Source organism: Mauremys reevesii, linkage group 8, assembly GCF_016161935.1.
Source record: "Mauremys reevesii isolate NIE-2019 linkage group 8, ASM1616193v1, whole genome shotgun sequence".
NCBI classification, from domain to species: Eukaryota; Metazoa; Chordata; order Testudines; family Geoemydidae; genus Mauremys; species Mauremys reevesii.
In genome coordinates, this window is record NC_052630.1 from 84,656,706 (window position 1) to 84,675,533 (window position 18,828).

Below are 18,828 nucleotides of genomic sequence, written 5' to 3' on the forward strand. Positions count from 1 at the left end.
CTTAGGTGCTTAGAGCTGTGTAATAGCATAACAAAGATAAAACTCTGTTTTTGCTGCCTGGTTTTTACCACTGGCCCTTGACACTTATGTTTGACCACTGAAGGATGTAAACCAGAGCAACAATGCACACTATCCAATAATGCACACAACTACATATACACATTACATAGAAGAGGGAGGATTAGATAAGGATTAATTACAACAACAAAGTAGAGGAATACAATTTAATCAAATAGCAGTGCTAAATACATTAATTAAATACTCACCTAGTTCAATATCTCTTATTCCCATGTACGTTTCAAGAAGGTCATCTACTTTTTTTATTGCTTTTTCTTCAATTTCAGAGGGCTTTATGGAAACAAAACACATAAGAGTTTAAATCCTAAACATATAAGACACCCAAATTAATCAAGATTTTGCATTTAGGATCTGATTTATTCCATTTTTTTTGTTTAATAAATTGCAAGCAAATCTTCTATCTTAATGTTTTGGGTTTTAGTTAAGATTTATCCTCCACCCCCACCCCACGCCAAAGAAGTCTAGGGTGAAATAGCAGTACGATACAGTTAGTGAGAAACATCTGACTTCCTGGTGACTTTGCACAAGTAGAACAGAAGATATACATTTCAGATCCCTCCACCTGACAGGGGGATTCAGCATTTTGGGCATGCACATCAATGAAGTGAGAAGCATGTCATTCACTGTCACAGAGCTGGCCCTTTAAGGAGAGTCAGCTACTTAGGCAGTTAGCTAGCCCCAGGCAAAGCTGGGCTGGCTCCTTCCCTTCAGCAGAGCCTGTTGCAAGTAGGCAGAGCATCTGACTCCTCTTAAAGGGCCAGCCGTGTGACACTCACCTACTTTTTGGCTAAGATGTGCCATTGATAGCTTATTATATGGCTGGAAAACACATGTGATATGCCTTCACTTCCCTGACAAATGCCAAAAGATGCAGCCATCTTTCACGTTTTGAGTTATCCGTAATAAGCTATAATAACTGAAAGCAAAGAAGGTTAATGCAGAAAGATGTTTCCTTGGTCAAAGATAATTTGATATTCCTATAAACTCCAGATAAAGGATGCGGATACATTTATTACTGAAACTTATTATTAATATTACTACCACCTGTAGCACCGAGGAGTCCTATTCATTGACCTATTCGTTGTGTTAGGTGCCATACAAACACAAAACAATCTAATCTCTGAATGATTTCAAGTGTCAGATATTTGCACAGTATATATAAGTATCTGTATTGCAGACTCCAAGCATTCTAAAATCATGAGTCAGACTTAAAATTAAAATCACAATTATCTTAAAAAATAATGTTTATTAAGTAATACATTTTGGAAACTTTTTATTTGCCTTATGGACTCTGAGCCGTTGGGGTTCATATTTTCTAGATTTTCTCCATAGCCACCAGGTTTAGAAACTGTTTTGTTAAAATTCAAGTTGAAATTCTCACATAATCGTATGGCTCCAAGAACTGGTGGGGAGAAGGGGAAAGGGCGGTGGGGAGAAGGGGAAATAAATAGTGTGAGACCTGTAATAAAATCACGAGAGTTAACAGCATTGATCTGAGTAACCTGGCTTTAAATTTATTTCTATAAATATTACACATATCCTAATAAGCCACCTTGTTCCATTACCAACTATTTTTATTTCTTACATCAATACTGAATGTAGCTTTAAACAAACTTTTAGTGACATTTAACAAAGTTAGAAACACTGCGATTTTGCTGTGCTGCTTTTGCCACATAAACTTTGCTGAAGGATAAATCTGATGTTTTGCATAAATTTAACAGATGCTAAAAGTTTCAAATGCTCTAATTATTACCCCAGTGTAAACATACCACTTCCTCCACAATGGCAGGACCTTTGGATCTCAATCGAAGTGTTTCTCTTCCCTTGGAGATTTTAGCCTCTGATAGAGTTCCACTTTTTAACCTTGGTTCAATCATTTCTAAAAACAAAAGTACAACTGTTAAATGTACCATTTAATTAGAATTAAATAAATATGCTTTAGCTGACTCAGTAGCTTCAGCTTTTAGGTCTATGTAAAATGTAGAGCAACTTGAATTTATAACAACAGTATTTTAGATATAACTTGGGCCCCAATTGTGCATTAAGAGTCACTACCCTGGACCCCTCAGCCTTTGTGGAATCCTACTCAGATGCTTTACAAGCACAAAGAAATTACTGTGCAACAAAATTAAGACTCTCCTTTGAAAAATGAATCTATGTAGGCATAGTTCATTCTATTATGTTTGTGCATATTTGCATACATTTAGTTCTCTATTCTAGAGCAAATCATTATTCATTAAATAGTATCGGGAATTGGTAAAAATCATGCAGTTTTTACTCAGGCAGAATTCTCATGGACTTCAATCCTGCATTGTGGTCCACACTAAGAGGTAGATCCCTGCTCAACAGGTTTAGCTTTTTTCCAGGATTACATTTTAGCCCCTTTTTGACCTGAGAGGCTAGTCAAAGTTCAGGGCCTGGGGATGTTCCATTTGGAAGTAGAAATTGATGGAGTCTGGTATTTTCTTTGATGCAATCTTGTTATGTACAAAGTCCTAATTCTCCAAACTCAGAATCAAGAACAAAAGGAGCAGTTTCTTAGTTTATAGCTCCAAGCCTCTGTCGCCAACAGACCCAAGGGATCTCATTCTAAGTTTTTTCTAGGGCCACACTGTGGTCACCAGGTCACCCTCTGTTCTGATTTCTCTGTGCTCTGCCTTCCCTCCTCCTCCTCCACACTTACCAGGGGGGAAAAGCACTTGGGCACGTTCACACACTTCTTTTTCTTAGGTGGGGGCTTGTGTTTACAATTATGTTAACTGAAGGGCGAGTTCACACCTATCAATCTCCAGGACGTTTTAACTCAACCCATAACATGACTTCCTCAGCTTGGAACACCCCCACCCTCAGCTCAGGTTATCTTCCCAGTGAAGCCTAAAATGGCGATATCCAATAACCCATCCCAAACAGAAAGAAAAGAAATAAATTAAAAATTATACAAGGTTGATTATTTACATATGTACAGTGTTTTCTATTAAGATGTTTTCACATCATCATCCCCAAAAGAATTTTATTCCCACCCAGATCTCTTTGGGGCTTTTCTCTTCTCAGGTTTCCTTTCAATCAGCCCCTGATTGTTTTTGTGGAATTTGTAAACTGAGACAGTCCCTGCACATTTTGTTTTAGTGGGGCATTCACCTCTGTAACAACTTTTCCAGCCTTACCTTCCACAGCTATAACCTCAGATTCAGGAAGCAGCCAAGCTGAAATTTTGTTCCCCTGATATCTTCTCAAATGGTCCTTATAGGTAACTATGTTTAGTCCTGGGACCCAACTGGTTCCTGTACACCACTTTATTTATTTGGGCCACTATTGTATAGGGTGCCTCCCGAGGTTTATCCAATTTAGGGCTCCTACCCTCCTTTCTTCTAGGATTGTGTAACCAGACCAGGTCCCCTCTTTTTAAAAGTTTCCCCATATGAACTTACATAATACAAACTTTTTATCTTATCAGAGGCTATCAACTTTTCCCTAGCAAAGGTTTGAACTTTTTCATTTTTGGATTGTTGGGTTTTTACATAGTCCAAATGGTTTCAATCCATTTGTTCCTCTTCAGGAACTCCATACAAGAAATTTTCTGCTGTCCTTAGCTTATGCCCAAACATGAGAAATCTTAGGGTACTCAATGACTGCTATCCTATAAACTATCAAAAGGAATGGGATATTTGCTAGTTCCACTCTGTTTGGTACTGCTCTACCAAAGTAGCCAGCTGAACCCCACAGAGTCCTATTGCATCCTTCTACCATCCCATTAGATTCTGGGTGTGCTGTGGTGTGAGAATTTTGTGGATCCTTAGAATCATACAAATCTGTTTAAACACTGGATTCAAAGTTTCCCTTGATCTGTGTGAAACTCACCCAGGACCCCAAATCTGGTAAAAATTCATTCACTAGGACCCCTAATACTATTACAACTTCTTGATTTCTTATTGGATAAGCCTCAGGCCATTCTGTGAAGCGGTCCATAGCTACCAGCCACTGTTGATTACCAGATACCCCACAAGATACTGCTGCAAAGCAGCTCTCCCAGTTTTAGGGGGCCCTTCTTTATAATGCAAGCATTGTATTTCCTGCACCAATTTTATAAACCCAGCCTGCATTCTACCCAACAGAAATTCTCCCTGACCTTAGCTAAGGTTTCTGCAACCCCAAAATGTCCACCAGTTTTAAAATCATGACACAACCTCAGAATCACCTTTTCTAATGTATCTGGTACAAATAGCTAGTACCTATATCCATCACCCAATAGTTTATCTCATCTCCCAGGGGTAATGAGAGCCATAGAATCAAACTGTTAACTCTGTATATGATGGAAACCACTTCAAGCCAGAGGGTACGGCAACACCCCAGCATCCCTAGTTCCAGCACCTATGCCAGCTCCTATACAATATGTCATCTTTAAATTCCAAGTTTTCCTACTGTGTCCAGAAAGCTTTTACTGTGGTATTATGAGCTGACTCCACAGTTGCCAACTTTCACGTGGTAAATAAGCACCCCAACTTTCACAATCAGGCAAAAAACAAGCTAATCCTATTTCAAAACAAGGCCAAAACAAGCCAATCCCTAAGAACCCCAATGCTCTACGTGACTAGATCCCCCGGCGTGCAGTCTGGGACTGTGGTGGGCCTGCTGTGCACCCCTGCTTGCCCCTTGCCCTTGCTTGCTGGGAGCCAATCAAAAAAAAGCAACAAGCTACAACAAGCAACAAGCCAAAAAACAACTCGCAAGCCAATTAAACCAAAACCAAGCCCAATTTCTGTGTTTTTTTCCCGGGTTTGGCATGTCTGGTTGACAGTACAGTCCAGGGTGGCTAAAATCAACTTTCCAGTTGATTTTTCCAATCACACGCTATCCTGATAACAGGGTCATCTCTTTGGGAAGATTTTAGTTGCTCTGGGATCCATTCTGGGGCACCCATCGCCATTGTTCTAGAGGATGAGCCAGGAGCACGGACACTTCTGCAAATTAGAAGTAAAGTAGCACACCCATCCTCCTGAGCAACTAACTCCTTGCTCTTCTGCTTGGGGCAGTGTTTGCAATTAGCCTCCCAACAAGGCCAGCTGGACAAGACATCAGCATTAACATGCTTATGGCCAGGCCTGCGTGTGTTTGTGAAATCATAGCACTGCAGTTCTCCAACTACCTAGCAAACTGTCCCTCAGCACTCCTGAATCTAAAAAGCCATTGCAGGGAAGCATGCTCTGTCCTGACCGTAACCCTCCTCCCGTACAAATAGTGATGAAAACATTCTATAGATTTAACCATTGGAATATAACCCAGGAATCAGTGGTGGCTCCAGGCACCAGTGCTCCAAGGGCCTGAAGTGGTCAGGCTGCCTTCAGCGGCATGCCTGCAGGAGGTCTGTCAGTCTCGCAGCTTCGGCGTACCCACCGCTGAATTGCCACCGAATCTGCGGAACCAGCGGACCTCCCGCAGGCAAGCCGCCGAATCCGTGGGACTGGGGACCTCCCGCAGGCAAGCCACCGAAGGCAGCCTGCCTGCCGTGATTAGAGCAGCAAAAAAGCTAGAGCCGCTCCTGCTAGGAATGCTTAGTCAGCTATGATGCAGTTTGTTTTAAAGGCTTAGCATATCGTCAGTATTCTTTTCTTCCTTAATCCTACTCTATGATGCAATTCTGCTGCTTATAGGTTATATCCAAGCAAGCAAACAACTGAGTATACAAAGTATACAACTGAAAAACTTTATACAACTGAGGCCAGTGCTTAATTTGTGCCAGGGCTGAGCCGTGGCACCTCTAGGCCTGGCAGTTCAGAGAACCAGCACCTCTGGGATTGCTGCATTAGTTATGAATGTAAAAAAATTACTTGAGCCCCGGCACCTCCTTCATTACAGATTAAGCACCGACTGAGGCTGATAGTGAGGAAGAAGCATCTCCAAACTTACAACATGTACAGAATGAGGTTGGAGTTCCTATTAGGTGTTGCAATAATTTCTCTCAAAACTCAGACTCCTGCAGCAAGAAGGTACCACCCTCTCAAGTCTCTGGAGTTCTTGTGTCAATATTGCCCCCAAACCAAAGCACTAGCATCTGTGTCCAATATGAAAGGGGTTTTGAAACATGTACAGGCTAAGAGCCTGATTCAACTCTGAAAATGCTACATCACACTCTGCTGGCCACTGAAGTGGCTTCCCTTTCTCACCCATCCTATGCAGTGGTTTTGCAATATTGGCAAACCCATAAATGATCCTTCTGTGATTGAGAACTGGTTAAAGGACAGGGAACAAAGGGTAGGAAAAGGTATGAAAGGGGTTTTGAAACATGTACAGGCTAAGAGCCTGATTCAACTCTGAAAATGCTACATCACACATGTTCTTATGTTCTTATGTTCTCTTTTGGTGGGTGGGGTGAAGGAGGGACAGTGGAAATTCCCTCCTCACCAATTGTGTGCCCAAGATACATTGCCTCTTTTTGAAATAATTCACATTTCTTGGAGTTCAGTTTCAAATTGGCCACCTTCAGTTTAGTGCTCCCCCATCTCCCAAACTGAGAGAAAGAAGCTTTCACTAGACATCTTCAACAGTCTGTCCTGGCCAGCCTTAAATTTATAGAAGTCCTTCTTTTTGTGGCCAGATTTGTCATGGTACCAGCATTTAACTGAACTGTTTCCTTTAACTTTTGCATTTCTGCCAATTTCCTTTGTTTTACCGACCAGATTTATCATCTGTTCTAATCATTCAATACAGTCTTGAGCCAGATTAGAATCCCCTCTTTCATCATACATATTAGACACAGAGCTATACTTACAGGACTCATGGGCCCTATCAAATTCACAGCCATAAAAAACACATAATGGACCGTGAAATCTGGCCTTTTGCGTACTTTTACCCTATACTATACAGATTTCACAGGGGAGTCCAGCATTTCTCAATTTGGGGGTCCTGATCCAAAAGGGAGTTGCAGGGGGGTCAGAGTATTGCAACCCTTAATTCTGCACTGCCTTTAGAACTAGGCAGCTGGGAAGTGGCGGCTGTTGGCTGGGTGCCCAGCTCTGAAGGCAGCACTCCGCCAGCAGCAGCGCAGAAATAAGGGTTGCAATACCATACCATATCACCCTTACTTCTGCGCTGCTTCCTTCAGAGCTGGGCGGATCTGCTGACTGAGGCTGATGACTGAGGGCCCAGCTCTGCTACTGGCGGTGGCTCTGCCTTCAGAGCTGGGCTCCCGGCCAGCAGCCCCCGCTCTCCAGTTGCCCAGCTCTGAGGGCAACACCGTCACCAGCAGCGCCTTACAATTAACCTTGTAAACCCCGTCTCCCTCCAATTCCTTTTTGGGTCAGGACCTCTACAATTACAACACTGTGAAATTTCAGATTTAAATATCTGAAATCATAAAATTTACAATTTTTTAAATCCTCTGACTGTGAAATTGACCAAAATGTACCGTGAATTTGGTAGGGCCCTACTCATGGTGACCAGCTTCCATCTTCCTCACTAGCAGCTGCTTCCTCTTCTGGTGCATAATTGCAAGAAAAGAGGCAAGTTCTGTGGCAAACTCCACAGTCTCTTGGAGTGTCTTTGGCCTCCTTTCACTGATCTTTGATCTGCAAGTCCAACTCCAGCTGACCATCTATAACAGGGATTGGCAACCTTTGACACACGGCCCATTACAGAAATCTGCTGGCGAACCTGGACGGTTTGTTTACCAGCAGAATCCGCAGGTTCGGCCAATCACAGCTCCCACTAGCTGCGGTTCACCATTCCAGGTCAATGGGGGTGACTTGAAGCAGCGGCCAGCACATCCCTCGGCCCACACCAGTTCCCGCAACCCCCATTGGCCTGCAACAGCAAACCATGGCCAGTGGATGCTGCGATTGGCTGAACCTGTGGACGCTGCAGGTAAACAAACCATCCCAGCCCGTCAGCGGATTCCCTGATGGGCCGCGTGCCTCTTAGATGTGGCATGTCTCAGCCTCACAGTGGCAGTGCCACTTAGGATAGAATTTTATCTGTAAGGTTGGTTGCATTGTTCTGATCTGTCAACACATAAGCAGCTGAACTGGCCTTAATCTGTTGACTGATGTGGGTGTCACAGAGCTGATTGTACAAAAATGGACTTCTTATCTTCTTAATCTGGAAATACTCTATCCACCAGTTCATTCCTTTGTTTGATGGGAGCTAGGAGAATATGCTGAAAAAGTATCCCAGCAGCTTAAAATTCAGAACTGCCAAACTGTGGCCCATTATCACTGTCTTGTTGTTCTTCTGTTTTACTCCTGATTCATGTGGAGTCTGTTTTAAACTGTTAATTAAGAGTCACTTGCAGTCTGTCCATGTGCTATCAGCTGCTAGACTGGAGCAGCTGTGCCATGATTGTAGCAGACTAATGCTTTATAGACTAATACTGTTTCAGGTATGAATGTTACATTAGCTTTGCTTTTTAATGTTTATATTATAAGAAAATGTACTTGACAAATCTTAACTCTGAGTTAATGAAGGTTCTTTGTTTGGGAATATCTATACACACACAAAATATGATACAGTATATATACACAGCATTAGTTCTGTGTTAAATTAGTTCATTACAGGTACAGTACTTAGTTCAATGCTGCACATACTATATTCATGACAAAATAAAATAGAAAAACACTGTCTCTGAACTAGCTAGAAATCCAAGTTAGGAGAAGATACAGTAGCTATCTAATCTCAAAATAAATACTGTATATTGAGAGTAGGTGGCAGTGTAGGCTTACATTAGCCTTTTGCTTCTGGAAACTTAAGTACAGCATTCAGGTCACAAGTAAAAATGGTACTTTGACTCCTAGTCCTCATTTATGCATACTACAAACTTTTCCACAACTCATAATCTATTTAAGAAAGTCTCAGAAATGAATAGCAGGGGTTTTACAGGTCTGAACTGCATATAGAATTGTCACACGGAACCTTTCATGAACACCAAATCCATTCACTAACTTTATATTACACATTGTAAAATATTAAATGACTGTTTCAAATGAGATTGAACTATCCAGAACAATGAATTTTAATTTTTTTTAATTACTGTAGAAATAATTTTACAAACATTCTGAATAAATGTTGATGCATCAGACTACACAATTTCCAGATAACACTTTGTGACGTTATCTAATTAAAATATGACCATATAGATAATTGTTGCAACCACTGTTATATATTTGCAGCAAATATTGTACAAAGGTTGTCGAGTAAGATGTCTATGAAAAGGTTAAGATTTGCTGGTTATGATTATGCTATCTGTATGCATGTATCATTTTTGTATTTACAGTTGTAAGTATTGGCTCTATACCTGGATTTCAAATGTTTGCTCCTGGGATAACACCCATGAAGTAATCAACCAGATATGCCATGTAAGATATCTGCAAAAAAGGTTATAATTTGCCAGATGTGATAATCTTGTTTAAATGTTTGTATCACCTTTGTATTATGAGTTATAGATATGTATGTATGTCTGTATTTCAAACTTGTGCTATGCTTCTGGGTGACACCCCCAGACAGTTTGGCATTAGCACTGCCTAGCCTGCTTGATGGCTCATTAAGGACCATCAGCTATACAACTGACTCATTGAGAGAAGGCAGATACACCTTATGACTCAGCAAGGCATGCAGGGACATGCCCATGGACAGAACTCTAAGGCTTCTAAGCCATGTGCTGGGCAGCTTGTGTTTGGAACAAAGGAAGCACAGGCTGCATGGCAAAAGACTATAAAAAGCAGCTGCATCTTCTCCATTTGGTCTTCAATCCTGCTTCTTACCTCTGGAGGAGCTTTGCTACAAACTGAAGCTCTGAACGATGGACTGAATGACCCATCCAAGCTGTGGATGTACTCCAGAGACTTGACTTAAACCAGCAGTTTATTCCATCACTGCTGTAAGCCTGAGCCAAGAACTTTGCCATTACTGTAATCGATTCCTTTAACCAATTTTAACTCTCACCTTTCTTTCTTTTTATAAACCTTTAGATTTTAGTTATTAAGAATTGGCTGTAGCATGTATTTGGGTAAGATCTGAAACATTTGTTAACCTGGGAGGTAATGTGTCCAATCTTTTGGGATTGGCAGAACCTTTTCTTTTATATGATGAAATAAGGTTTACAAAATTTTTCATCATATTTGATGTATGTACCTGGATGCAAGCCTGAGGCTGGATCACTTTAAAGGAACTGTGTTGTTGGACTTCTGAATAACTAGTAAGATAATTAAGAAGCTGTTGTATACTGGCTTGGTAAATCTAGGTATTGGAATATCCACTAGCTTTATGGGGATTGTCCACCCCATTCTTTGCAGTTCACCCTAATTGAGTGACCATAGTTGGCCCCCACTAGGACCCCGGTCACACACTTATTACTAAGAAATCCTTTCTTCAGTTATTAAAAATCTGTCTGTTTCAAGATAAATTATTTCAGCATATGACTGAGCTAATAAAATATAATAAGATATAGTTAAAAAAAAATTTAAAAAAAAGCATTGGTGTCTATCTAGAAAGTAATCCAAAATGTATTTTACTCTTCTTTACAGAAGTTTTTAAAAAGTCTTGTATTACTTTAATAAGCTGCATTACTTTAATTCTTTCCATTGGGAGCGTTACACTGTCACTTTATGCCTGACTTTTCATCCAAGCTATTATATGCTCATGCATAGGGAAAACACAACAACTTGGTTATTAATTTTAAGAAAAACAGCCTATTTGCATATTGTCTTGAAAACTGCTTCATAAAATTAGTGACCAGTGTTCCTAAAGAGATGCATTATTCACTTTAGCACTATTACTCATGTACTGTATTATATGAGGAACTAGAGTGGAAAAATACAGAATTGGATGGGATTGTAAGAAGTTGTAATATAATTAAAATATAATTCCAAATGCAAAAGTAGAGTCATAGTACCCAGGAATTTTGTAGTCTAACGCCTTTAAAATTGATCATTATCCTTCCAGAATTACCCCTCAAAAGAATTCCCTGTCCATGACATTTTCTTAATAATCTTGCTTTTAAAAAGATGAATCTTTAGTATTTTACATTCATTTTATTCAGATGGGTTCCAGTTGGTTGCTTTATTAGTCTATAGAGTCAGATTATGTGAGGAGAATTTCTACCTCTTTTCAAATTTAAAATTCACTTTTCAAAACACTAATTTTACTTTATCTCATTTTAATAAACTGATGCTGTACAGTCTCTAATACTCACATTTGTTTAACCCTCTGTGTAGTTTTTGTGCTCATGGTGCAGTAACAAGGGGGAAGTTAAATTCTCTTTAACAAGAAACATTTCAAATTCTCATTCCTGACGAAGGATACACCTACATTAGCTCTACCACCAGTAGTATCTTTACTCATGATTTGACATATATAGTTATTGTACATTTGCAACAGGCACCCAACATTTTGGCCAAACTGCCTGTTAAGTTATACTGGCCAGAACAGGGCTTTTTTATTAATTCTATCACTATTCAGAGTTTAAAAATTGTGCTGTACTTCCTCCAATTAGCTTCTGTTGATGCCAAAACATTTCATAGAGGGCTAGGTTCTGACGCAGATCACATGCCTACCCAAGGGAGAGCAAGAACCCCTTTCTTACTCAGGCTATCCGTTTGCCTACCTTACTGCTTCTCCTGAGCAGCACTCCTGGATGGAGAATGGGGGCACAGTGGTGGGAAAATGAGCAAACCTTTTGGGTCCATCATACCCCTACTCACTAGCCAGAATAACTGAGCCAAGGTGTGTGTGTTTGCAGGGGAAGAGGAGGTGCAGCTGGTAAATTATTATTCTTCTCTCATCCCCTGGGAGTAAGGAATAAGCAGGACTTGCAGTTGTAGAGCGCTTTAAGTTAAACCAGCCTTTGGAGAGCACACTAGGGAAAGCGCTCCAGTCCGTCCACACTGAGAGCTGAAAGCACACTGGCGTGGCCATATTTGTAGCACTTGCAGCTGCATTGGGAGTGGTGCATTATGGGCAACTATCCCAGCATTCAAGTGGCTGCAACGTGCTTTTCAAATGGGGGGAGATGGAGTGTGACAGGAAGTGTGGGGGGAGAGAGAGTGGGTTTTTGGGGTGCTGAGAGCGTGTCAGCACTGCAGGAGGGCCGGCAAAAAAGGCTGCCCCCCAGGGCGCCCAGGCAGCGCGCCGCCTCGCCTCCGCCGGGCCGGGTCCCCTCGCCTTCCCCCTCCGGTTGAGCTCCCCGCTCAGGTCCACGGCCCGGGCGGACAGACTCGCGAGCACAGCACAGCAGCGGCGCGGGTCGTCCAGGCCGGCGAGCGCTGCGCGTGCTGCCTGCTGCGAGGAGGTCCAGCCGAGCCGCGCGGCTCCTCCCCTCCGTCATGCCTGCGGCGCGCAGGTCCGTGCGGCCGGCCCGTGACCTCCCCCGCATGACTGGGCGGCAGGTCCACCGCCCCCTGCTGCGCCCTAGATTTGGCGCGCCCAGCAACAGCTTGGTTTGCTGGTGCCTAGAGCCGCCCCTGCTGCCTTGTAAGTTCCAACCCCCCTGCTTCCCCCACCCTTCTCTCACTCACTGAAAGCAAACAGCAGCTGTTTGTTTTTTTCTCATAGACCAGATAAGCAGCCGCTAACCGAAATGGACCCCAGCCCTCCCGCCTCTCTCTTCAAGCAAACATTAGATGTCGGCACTCCAAACGGAGCCCCCCTGCCTGCCTCTCATTCATTCAAAGCAAACAGTAGCTGTGTTGTTTTTTTTATAAGCAGCCACCAAAACGGAGCTTTAAAATGGCACTTCCGCGTCCAGAGTTCACACAAAGATGAGAGGACACTTCAGTTAAAAGGATTATGGGGAGTTTCTGGAGGTCAATCAGTGCGTAATAACCTTACTCCCCGTTTACGCTGGAGCAGCAGCGTCTCACCCAATACGAACAGCTGTTAATCCTCTCGTGGAGGTGGAGTACCAGGAACACTCCAGCCAGAGCGCTCTACATACCTTGCCAGTGTGGATTGGGAGTAAGGTAGAGCGCTCTGGGAGGCTTTATTGCGGTATAAAGTACAAGTGAAGCCAAGGCCAGAGATGTGACTCCCAGTCACCATGCCTTCTGCAGCTATTCTTGGAGTGATGCAGCTTAAACACTGCCCCTTGCTCAGGGATATGCCTAAAGTTCCAGGTTAGCTCCACGTGGTAAGAACTCAGGCTATGTTGACACAATTTCTTCTACATATTGGAGCTATATGTTTTTTTAAAAAACAGAAACAAATGGGCTGTGGTGAATATAATTCCATTTGCGGTTTATATCTCCTTAAAATCCTCCATAAACTAATTTCCTAATACAATAATTCAAAGAAACACATTATCTATATAGGACACACAACATTTTTACATATTGAGAGGAGGAGGGGAAAGTGTGCCCTCTCCAAGTAACAACATCTGCTAGTATCCCCATGTCTAGAGCAAGAAGTATCCTAGAAGATTTTTCTCATCCCTATTGCACTAATTATTTTGAATATCAAAATCAATTGTTTCCATGTTGCCATTTGCAACATGTTCTATATTCTTAGCATCACTATTAAGAATATATGTGCAATATTAACAAATATATATTTGTTAAATATATACATATTTTTAGAGGTAATACCCCCACCTCTCTTACCATGCTGTAGCACCAAGCTTAAAAAAAAAAAAAAAACTTCCAGTTTCTTTCATTCTGTCTAATTACTGCAGTTATTCTGACACCAAGTGTCCACACTGGTGCATTACAGTCTTCCTAGATTGGTCACAGATTACAATGACTTAGAAAACAAATATTTCAACTTGCTGCTGAAATCGGAGGTAGTGGTGGAGAACCCAGAGTTCAGGGTGCATATGCCAATGGTTATCAATGATCTGTCAACATTTTATTTTGAATTATTTACTATTATGGAAAAATATCATATAGAAAAGTTTATGGGAAAATCTTGAATAAAATGATGGAAATAAAAACTAGAAAATATTTTTTCCTTTTTGAAATGTTCAGCTACATGTATACTGTTTAATTTTCAATGGCTTGTTAAAATATAATACATAGATAATTATTGATATAAATAATTCTCTCATAAAGAGCCACTGCTCCCTCCTTGCATGGGCAGAGATGGGTTAATAGCCTTTGATGCATTGTCACATGCTTTCCTCACATCCCACAGATGCTTGCCATGGGGTGAGAGATGCACACAGAGAGGTAGCAGGACACAGGCAGACCAAGGTAAACAGGTACATTAGAGAATCTCAGTCTCTGCCTCTATTATCTTTTCTGTAGCAAACATATACATTGCGGAACCCTAACCCTTTTAAATAGGCTCGAAGGCTGTTGTCAGTATGGAAACCATGACAGCACAGCTCAACCATATTGCATTCCCAAGGACCTGGAAGAGTAACGGGGGGAGTCCTGAGCCAGTGCAAGAATCACAAAGTCTGTGTGTAGATACCATCAGTGTGTTCTGTAAAACAACCCCGCTACCCATTCTGCATGTGTGGGGGGGGTGGAGGGTGGACGGGCAGGATGATGAGTTTGGGGGCAAGCACATGATGGGATTGACGTGACCTAGCCTACGGTGAGCTGCACTGCTGACAAACTTTCAGAAAGCACTCGCCATTCCAGATACAATGCTCAGAGGAGCTGAATGCAAGAAGCATTCACTCATTATGGTATAGAAGGGTACAGCTTTCTCAGGAAGGACACATAGGGAAAAATGGAGGAGGTGTTGCCTTATATATAAAAAACGTATATACTTGGACTGAGGTTGAGATCGAAACAGGAGACAGACTTGTTGAAAGTCTCTCAGTAAGGATACAAGCGGTAAAAAAACAAGGGTGATGTCATGGTAGGGGTCTACTACAGACCACCAAACCAGGAAGAAGAGGTGGATGAGGCTTTTTTTAAACAACTAACAAAAGCATCCAAAGCACAGGACTTGGTGGTGTTGGGGGACTTCAACTATTCAGACATCTGTCGGGAAAATAATACAGCAGGGCACAGACTATCCAGCAAGTTCTTGGAATGTATTGGAGACAATTTTTTATTTCAGAAGGTAGAGAAAGCTATTAGGGGAGACGCTGTTCTAGATTTGATTCTGACAAATAGGGAGGAACTGGTTGAGAATTTCAAAGTGGAAGGCAGCTTGGGTGAAACTGATCATGAAATGGTAGAGTTCATGATTATAAGGAATGGTAGTAGTGAGAACAGCAAAATAAAGACAATGGATTTCAAGAAAGCAGACTTTAGCAAACTCAGGGAGTTGATAGGTAAAATCCCATGGGAAGCAAGTCTAAGAGGAAAAACAACTGAAGACAGTTGGCAGTTTTTCAAAGAGACATTAGTAAGGGCAAAGAGCAAACTATTCCATACGAAGTATGGCAAGAGACCACCCCGGCTTAACCAGGAGATCTTCAATGATCTAAAAAATTTTTAAAAAGTCCTACAAAAGTGGAAACTAGGTCAAATTACAAAGGATGAATATAAACACCACAAGTACGTAGGGGAAAAATTAGAAAGGCGAAGGCACAAACCGAGATCAAACTAGCTAGAGACATAAAGGATAGAAAGAAAACATTCTACAAATACATTAAAAGCAAAAGGAAGACCAAGGACAGGTTAGGGGAAAAAACAATAACAGAAAATGTGGAAATGGCAGAGGTGTTTAATGACTTCTTTGTTTCGATTTTCACCAAGAAGGTTGGTGGTGATTGGACCTGGGTGGTGATTAGACCCCGCACTCCGAACCCCCTTCCATACCCCAACCCCCCGCCCCAGTCCAGAGTCCCCTCCCACACCCAAATTCCCTCCCGGATCCTGCACCCCGCATCCCTCCAACACCCTGCCCCAGCCCTGAGCTTCCCCCCCGCCGCACTCCAAACCCCTCATCCAAGGCCCCACCCCAGAGCCTACACCCCCAGCCAGAGTCCACACCCCCTCCTGCACTCCAAAAGCCTTGACCCCAGGCCAGAGCCCCCTCCTGCACCTCAAACCCTTCAACCCCAGCCCCACCCCAGAGCCTGCACCCTCAGCTGGAGTCCTCACCTCCTCAGTACCCTAACCCCTTTCCCCAGCCCAGAGCTCTTTCCTGCACCCTGAATCTCTGATTTCTGGCCCCACCTGGAGCCCGTACACCCAGCCCAAATCCCCCCCCATACACACACACCAACCCTCTGCCCCAATCTGATCCCTCTCCTGCACCCCAAGCCCCTCATCTCCAGCCCCACCACAGAGCCCGCACCCCCAGCTAGAGTCTTCACACACCCCGCACCACAACCCCCTGCCTGGTGAAAGTGAGGGAGGGAGGGGGGATGGAGTGAGCAGGGGCCTGGCCTTGGGGATAGGGCGGGGAAGGGGGCAGGCAGGGATATTTGGCTTTGTGTGATTAGAAAGTTGGCAACCCTACTAGGGAGGCTGTGGAATCTCCGTCATTGGAGATTTTTAAGAGCAGGTTAGACAAACACCTGTCAGGGACAGTCTAGATAATACTTAGTCCTGCCACGAGTGCAGGGGACTGGACTAGATGACCTCTCAAGGTTGCTTCCAGTCCTATGATTCTATGACTTCCATTTTCAGGAAGATCAAGGAAGCAACCTACATTTAATAAAAATAGCCTCAGAGACCCACACATTGACTTGATTAAGTTTAGGGTCACTCCGGGGCACAAGAGAAAGTCACTCGCTACATGTACACAGAGCACTAGACTACAATTGTGTCTTGTTCAAACCCATGACTATACATGAAACATAGAAAAGAATCTGTGTTTTTGGGTTTTTTACTAATTTTTACCCCCAAAAATCCTTGGTTTTACAAAAACTATTATTTTACAAAAACAATTTTCACCTGAATTTTAGACCACTCAAATATGTGAAAATACTGGTTATGTTAAGAAAATCCAATACATTAGGTAGATGTGTTTATGTTAATAATAAATTAGCATAAGTGTTAATACGAGGCTGTCAATTAAAGTTAGGCAATGCAGAGGAAGATGTGCATGTGTTAAGGTACAGTTCATGAAATAAACCACAGCATTAAACTGTCTTTACTTCCAATACTCTTACTTTTCTTTATTTGTTGCATATTTTTCTGTTCTCCATTCCCCCAGTAGTAACACTGATATTTACCTAGAAAACTGTCAAGTCAATTTTTTGCACTGATTTTCACCCATTGTAATAAACACTGATAAATCCCAAGGAAATTTGCAAGAAAATAAAAACTGAAAATGAATATAGCTCACAAGTCAAATGAAACTGAACTATAGTTATAGTGAAACTTGAGCAAAAGACCACCTCCCATAGGTAGCGTCTTAACATCTTAAGGTACCCTCAAGATTTCCAGTTCAACTTTGTTTTCCTATATTTTAAAAACAAAACACCTCAACTCCTCTAGGCAACTAGGTTACCTAGGATAAATTTCACTGTGTTTGAAAAACAAACAACAAAACAATGCAGGCATGGTATTTCAATTTCCAGTTACAAGGGGTGGACAGTATGCATGTCACTCACCAAATGCTTTCATAGGCTCTATCAATGTTAGTTTAAATGTCTGACCCTTCTCCAGTCCTTTTAAAAGGGTGGCAACTTCATAATGACGACAACCCACCAAATTTTTTCCATTTATAGATTCTATATGATCACCCACGCATATCATTTTGATTTGGTCGACAAGGCTGTCTTCTTTAATACGCTGTCAGATAAAAAAGCATTTATATTAGTTAGAAACAAAATTGTGGAAAAATAAACAGGTGGCACCTAATTCACTGCTGCTACAGATGAGTGAAACTCTAATGATATCAATATAGTTGCACCTATTATTCCAACAGTGAATTCAGAACAGGAGGTTCTCATGTACCATGCCTTGACAAGCATTCAAAAATATTTAATATGCATTTAACATAAAATCGCATTTAGATGTGGCATAAAATGCATTTTGGAATCTGCTTTAGAAATTAAACTGAACTTTAAGTAGATGTTGGATTATTAAAAGGTTTTGTACTATAAACAGCCACGGGTCCAGTGGACCACGGGACCAGCAGACCCTCCGCAGGCACGCCTGCGGGAGGTCCACCGGAGCTGCCTGCCGCCCTCCTGGCGGCCGGCATAGCGCCCCCCGCGGCATGCCGCCGTGCTTGGGGCGGCGAAATGTCTAGAGCCGCCCCTGAATGGAATACTAAATCAGTTCAAATGAAAGGAAAAGCTCTAATGACAAAAGTTATTCCCCTAAATACAGCTCTTTATTCAACTATGTCTCTACTTTATAATGAAACTGTCACTAAAGCTTTCTATCTGACTGGGAACAAAGAGTACTGAAAGATACAGCTTTTGCCTTTTGGAGACCTGTCTCTCCACCTACCCACTTTCTCCATTCTTCCTATCATGGCTGACTCCAATTTAAAAATTTCTCAGGGATTGTTATTATTGTACTGATTAGATGACATAGTATTAAAAGCACTGGCAGCCACAGAAGTTTTATCTACACTAGGGGCCCCACTGTTGTTGCCACAGGTGGAGCTGAACAGGTGCTAGCAACAGTGGAAAATATTTGTCAAAAATCTCAAGTGCAACTTACAGATGTAGATTTGTTTGTTACATAACTGCACTCCAAAAACAAAACAATGTAAAACTTCAGAGCCTACAAATCCACTCAGTCCTACTTCTTGTTCAGCCAATTGTTAAGACAAACAAGCTAATTTACATTTACAGCAGATAATGCTGCCCTCTTCTTATTTGCAACGTCACCAGAAAGTGAGAACAGGAATTTGCATGGTACTTTTGTCGTTGACATTGCAAGGTATTTACATGCCAGATATGCT

The 18,828-nt window shown here is 42.1% G+C and overlaps 1 protein-coding gene across 4 annotated transcripts in view; it reads right to left on the reverse strand.

The window, feature by feature from the left end:
- Positions 1 to 18,828, reverse strand: part of GIPC2 (GIPC PDZ domain containing family member 2) — a 49,639-nt gene that overhangs the window by 8,400 nt on the left and 22,411 nt on the right. For all 4 annotated transcript variants that reach the window (XM_039485963.1, XM_039485961.1, XM_039485965.1 and 1 more), the window contains exons 3-5: positions 17,522 to 17,702; positions 1,848 to 1,957; positions 267 to 348 (exon numbers count right to left, since the gene is read on the reverse strand). In XM_039485963.1, coding sequence (XP_039341897.1) covers positions 267 to 348; positions 1,848 to 1,957; positions 17,522 to 17,702 — 373 coding nt within the window. The remainder of the gene's footprint in view (positions 1 to 266; positions 349 to 1,847; positions 1,958 to 17,521; positions 17,703 to 18,828) is intronic.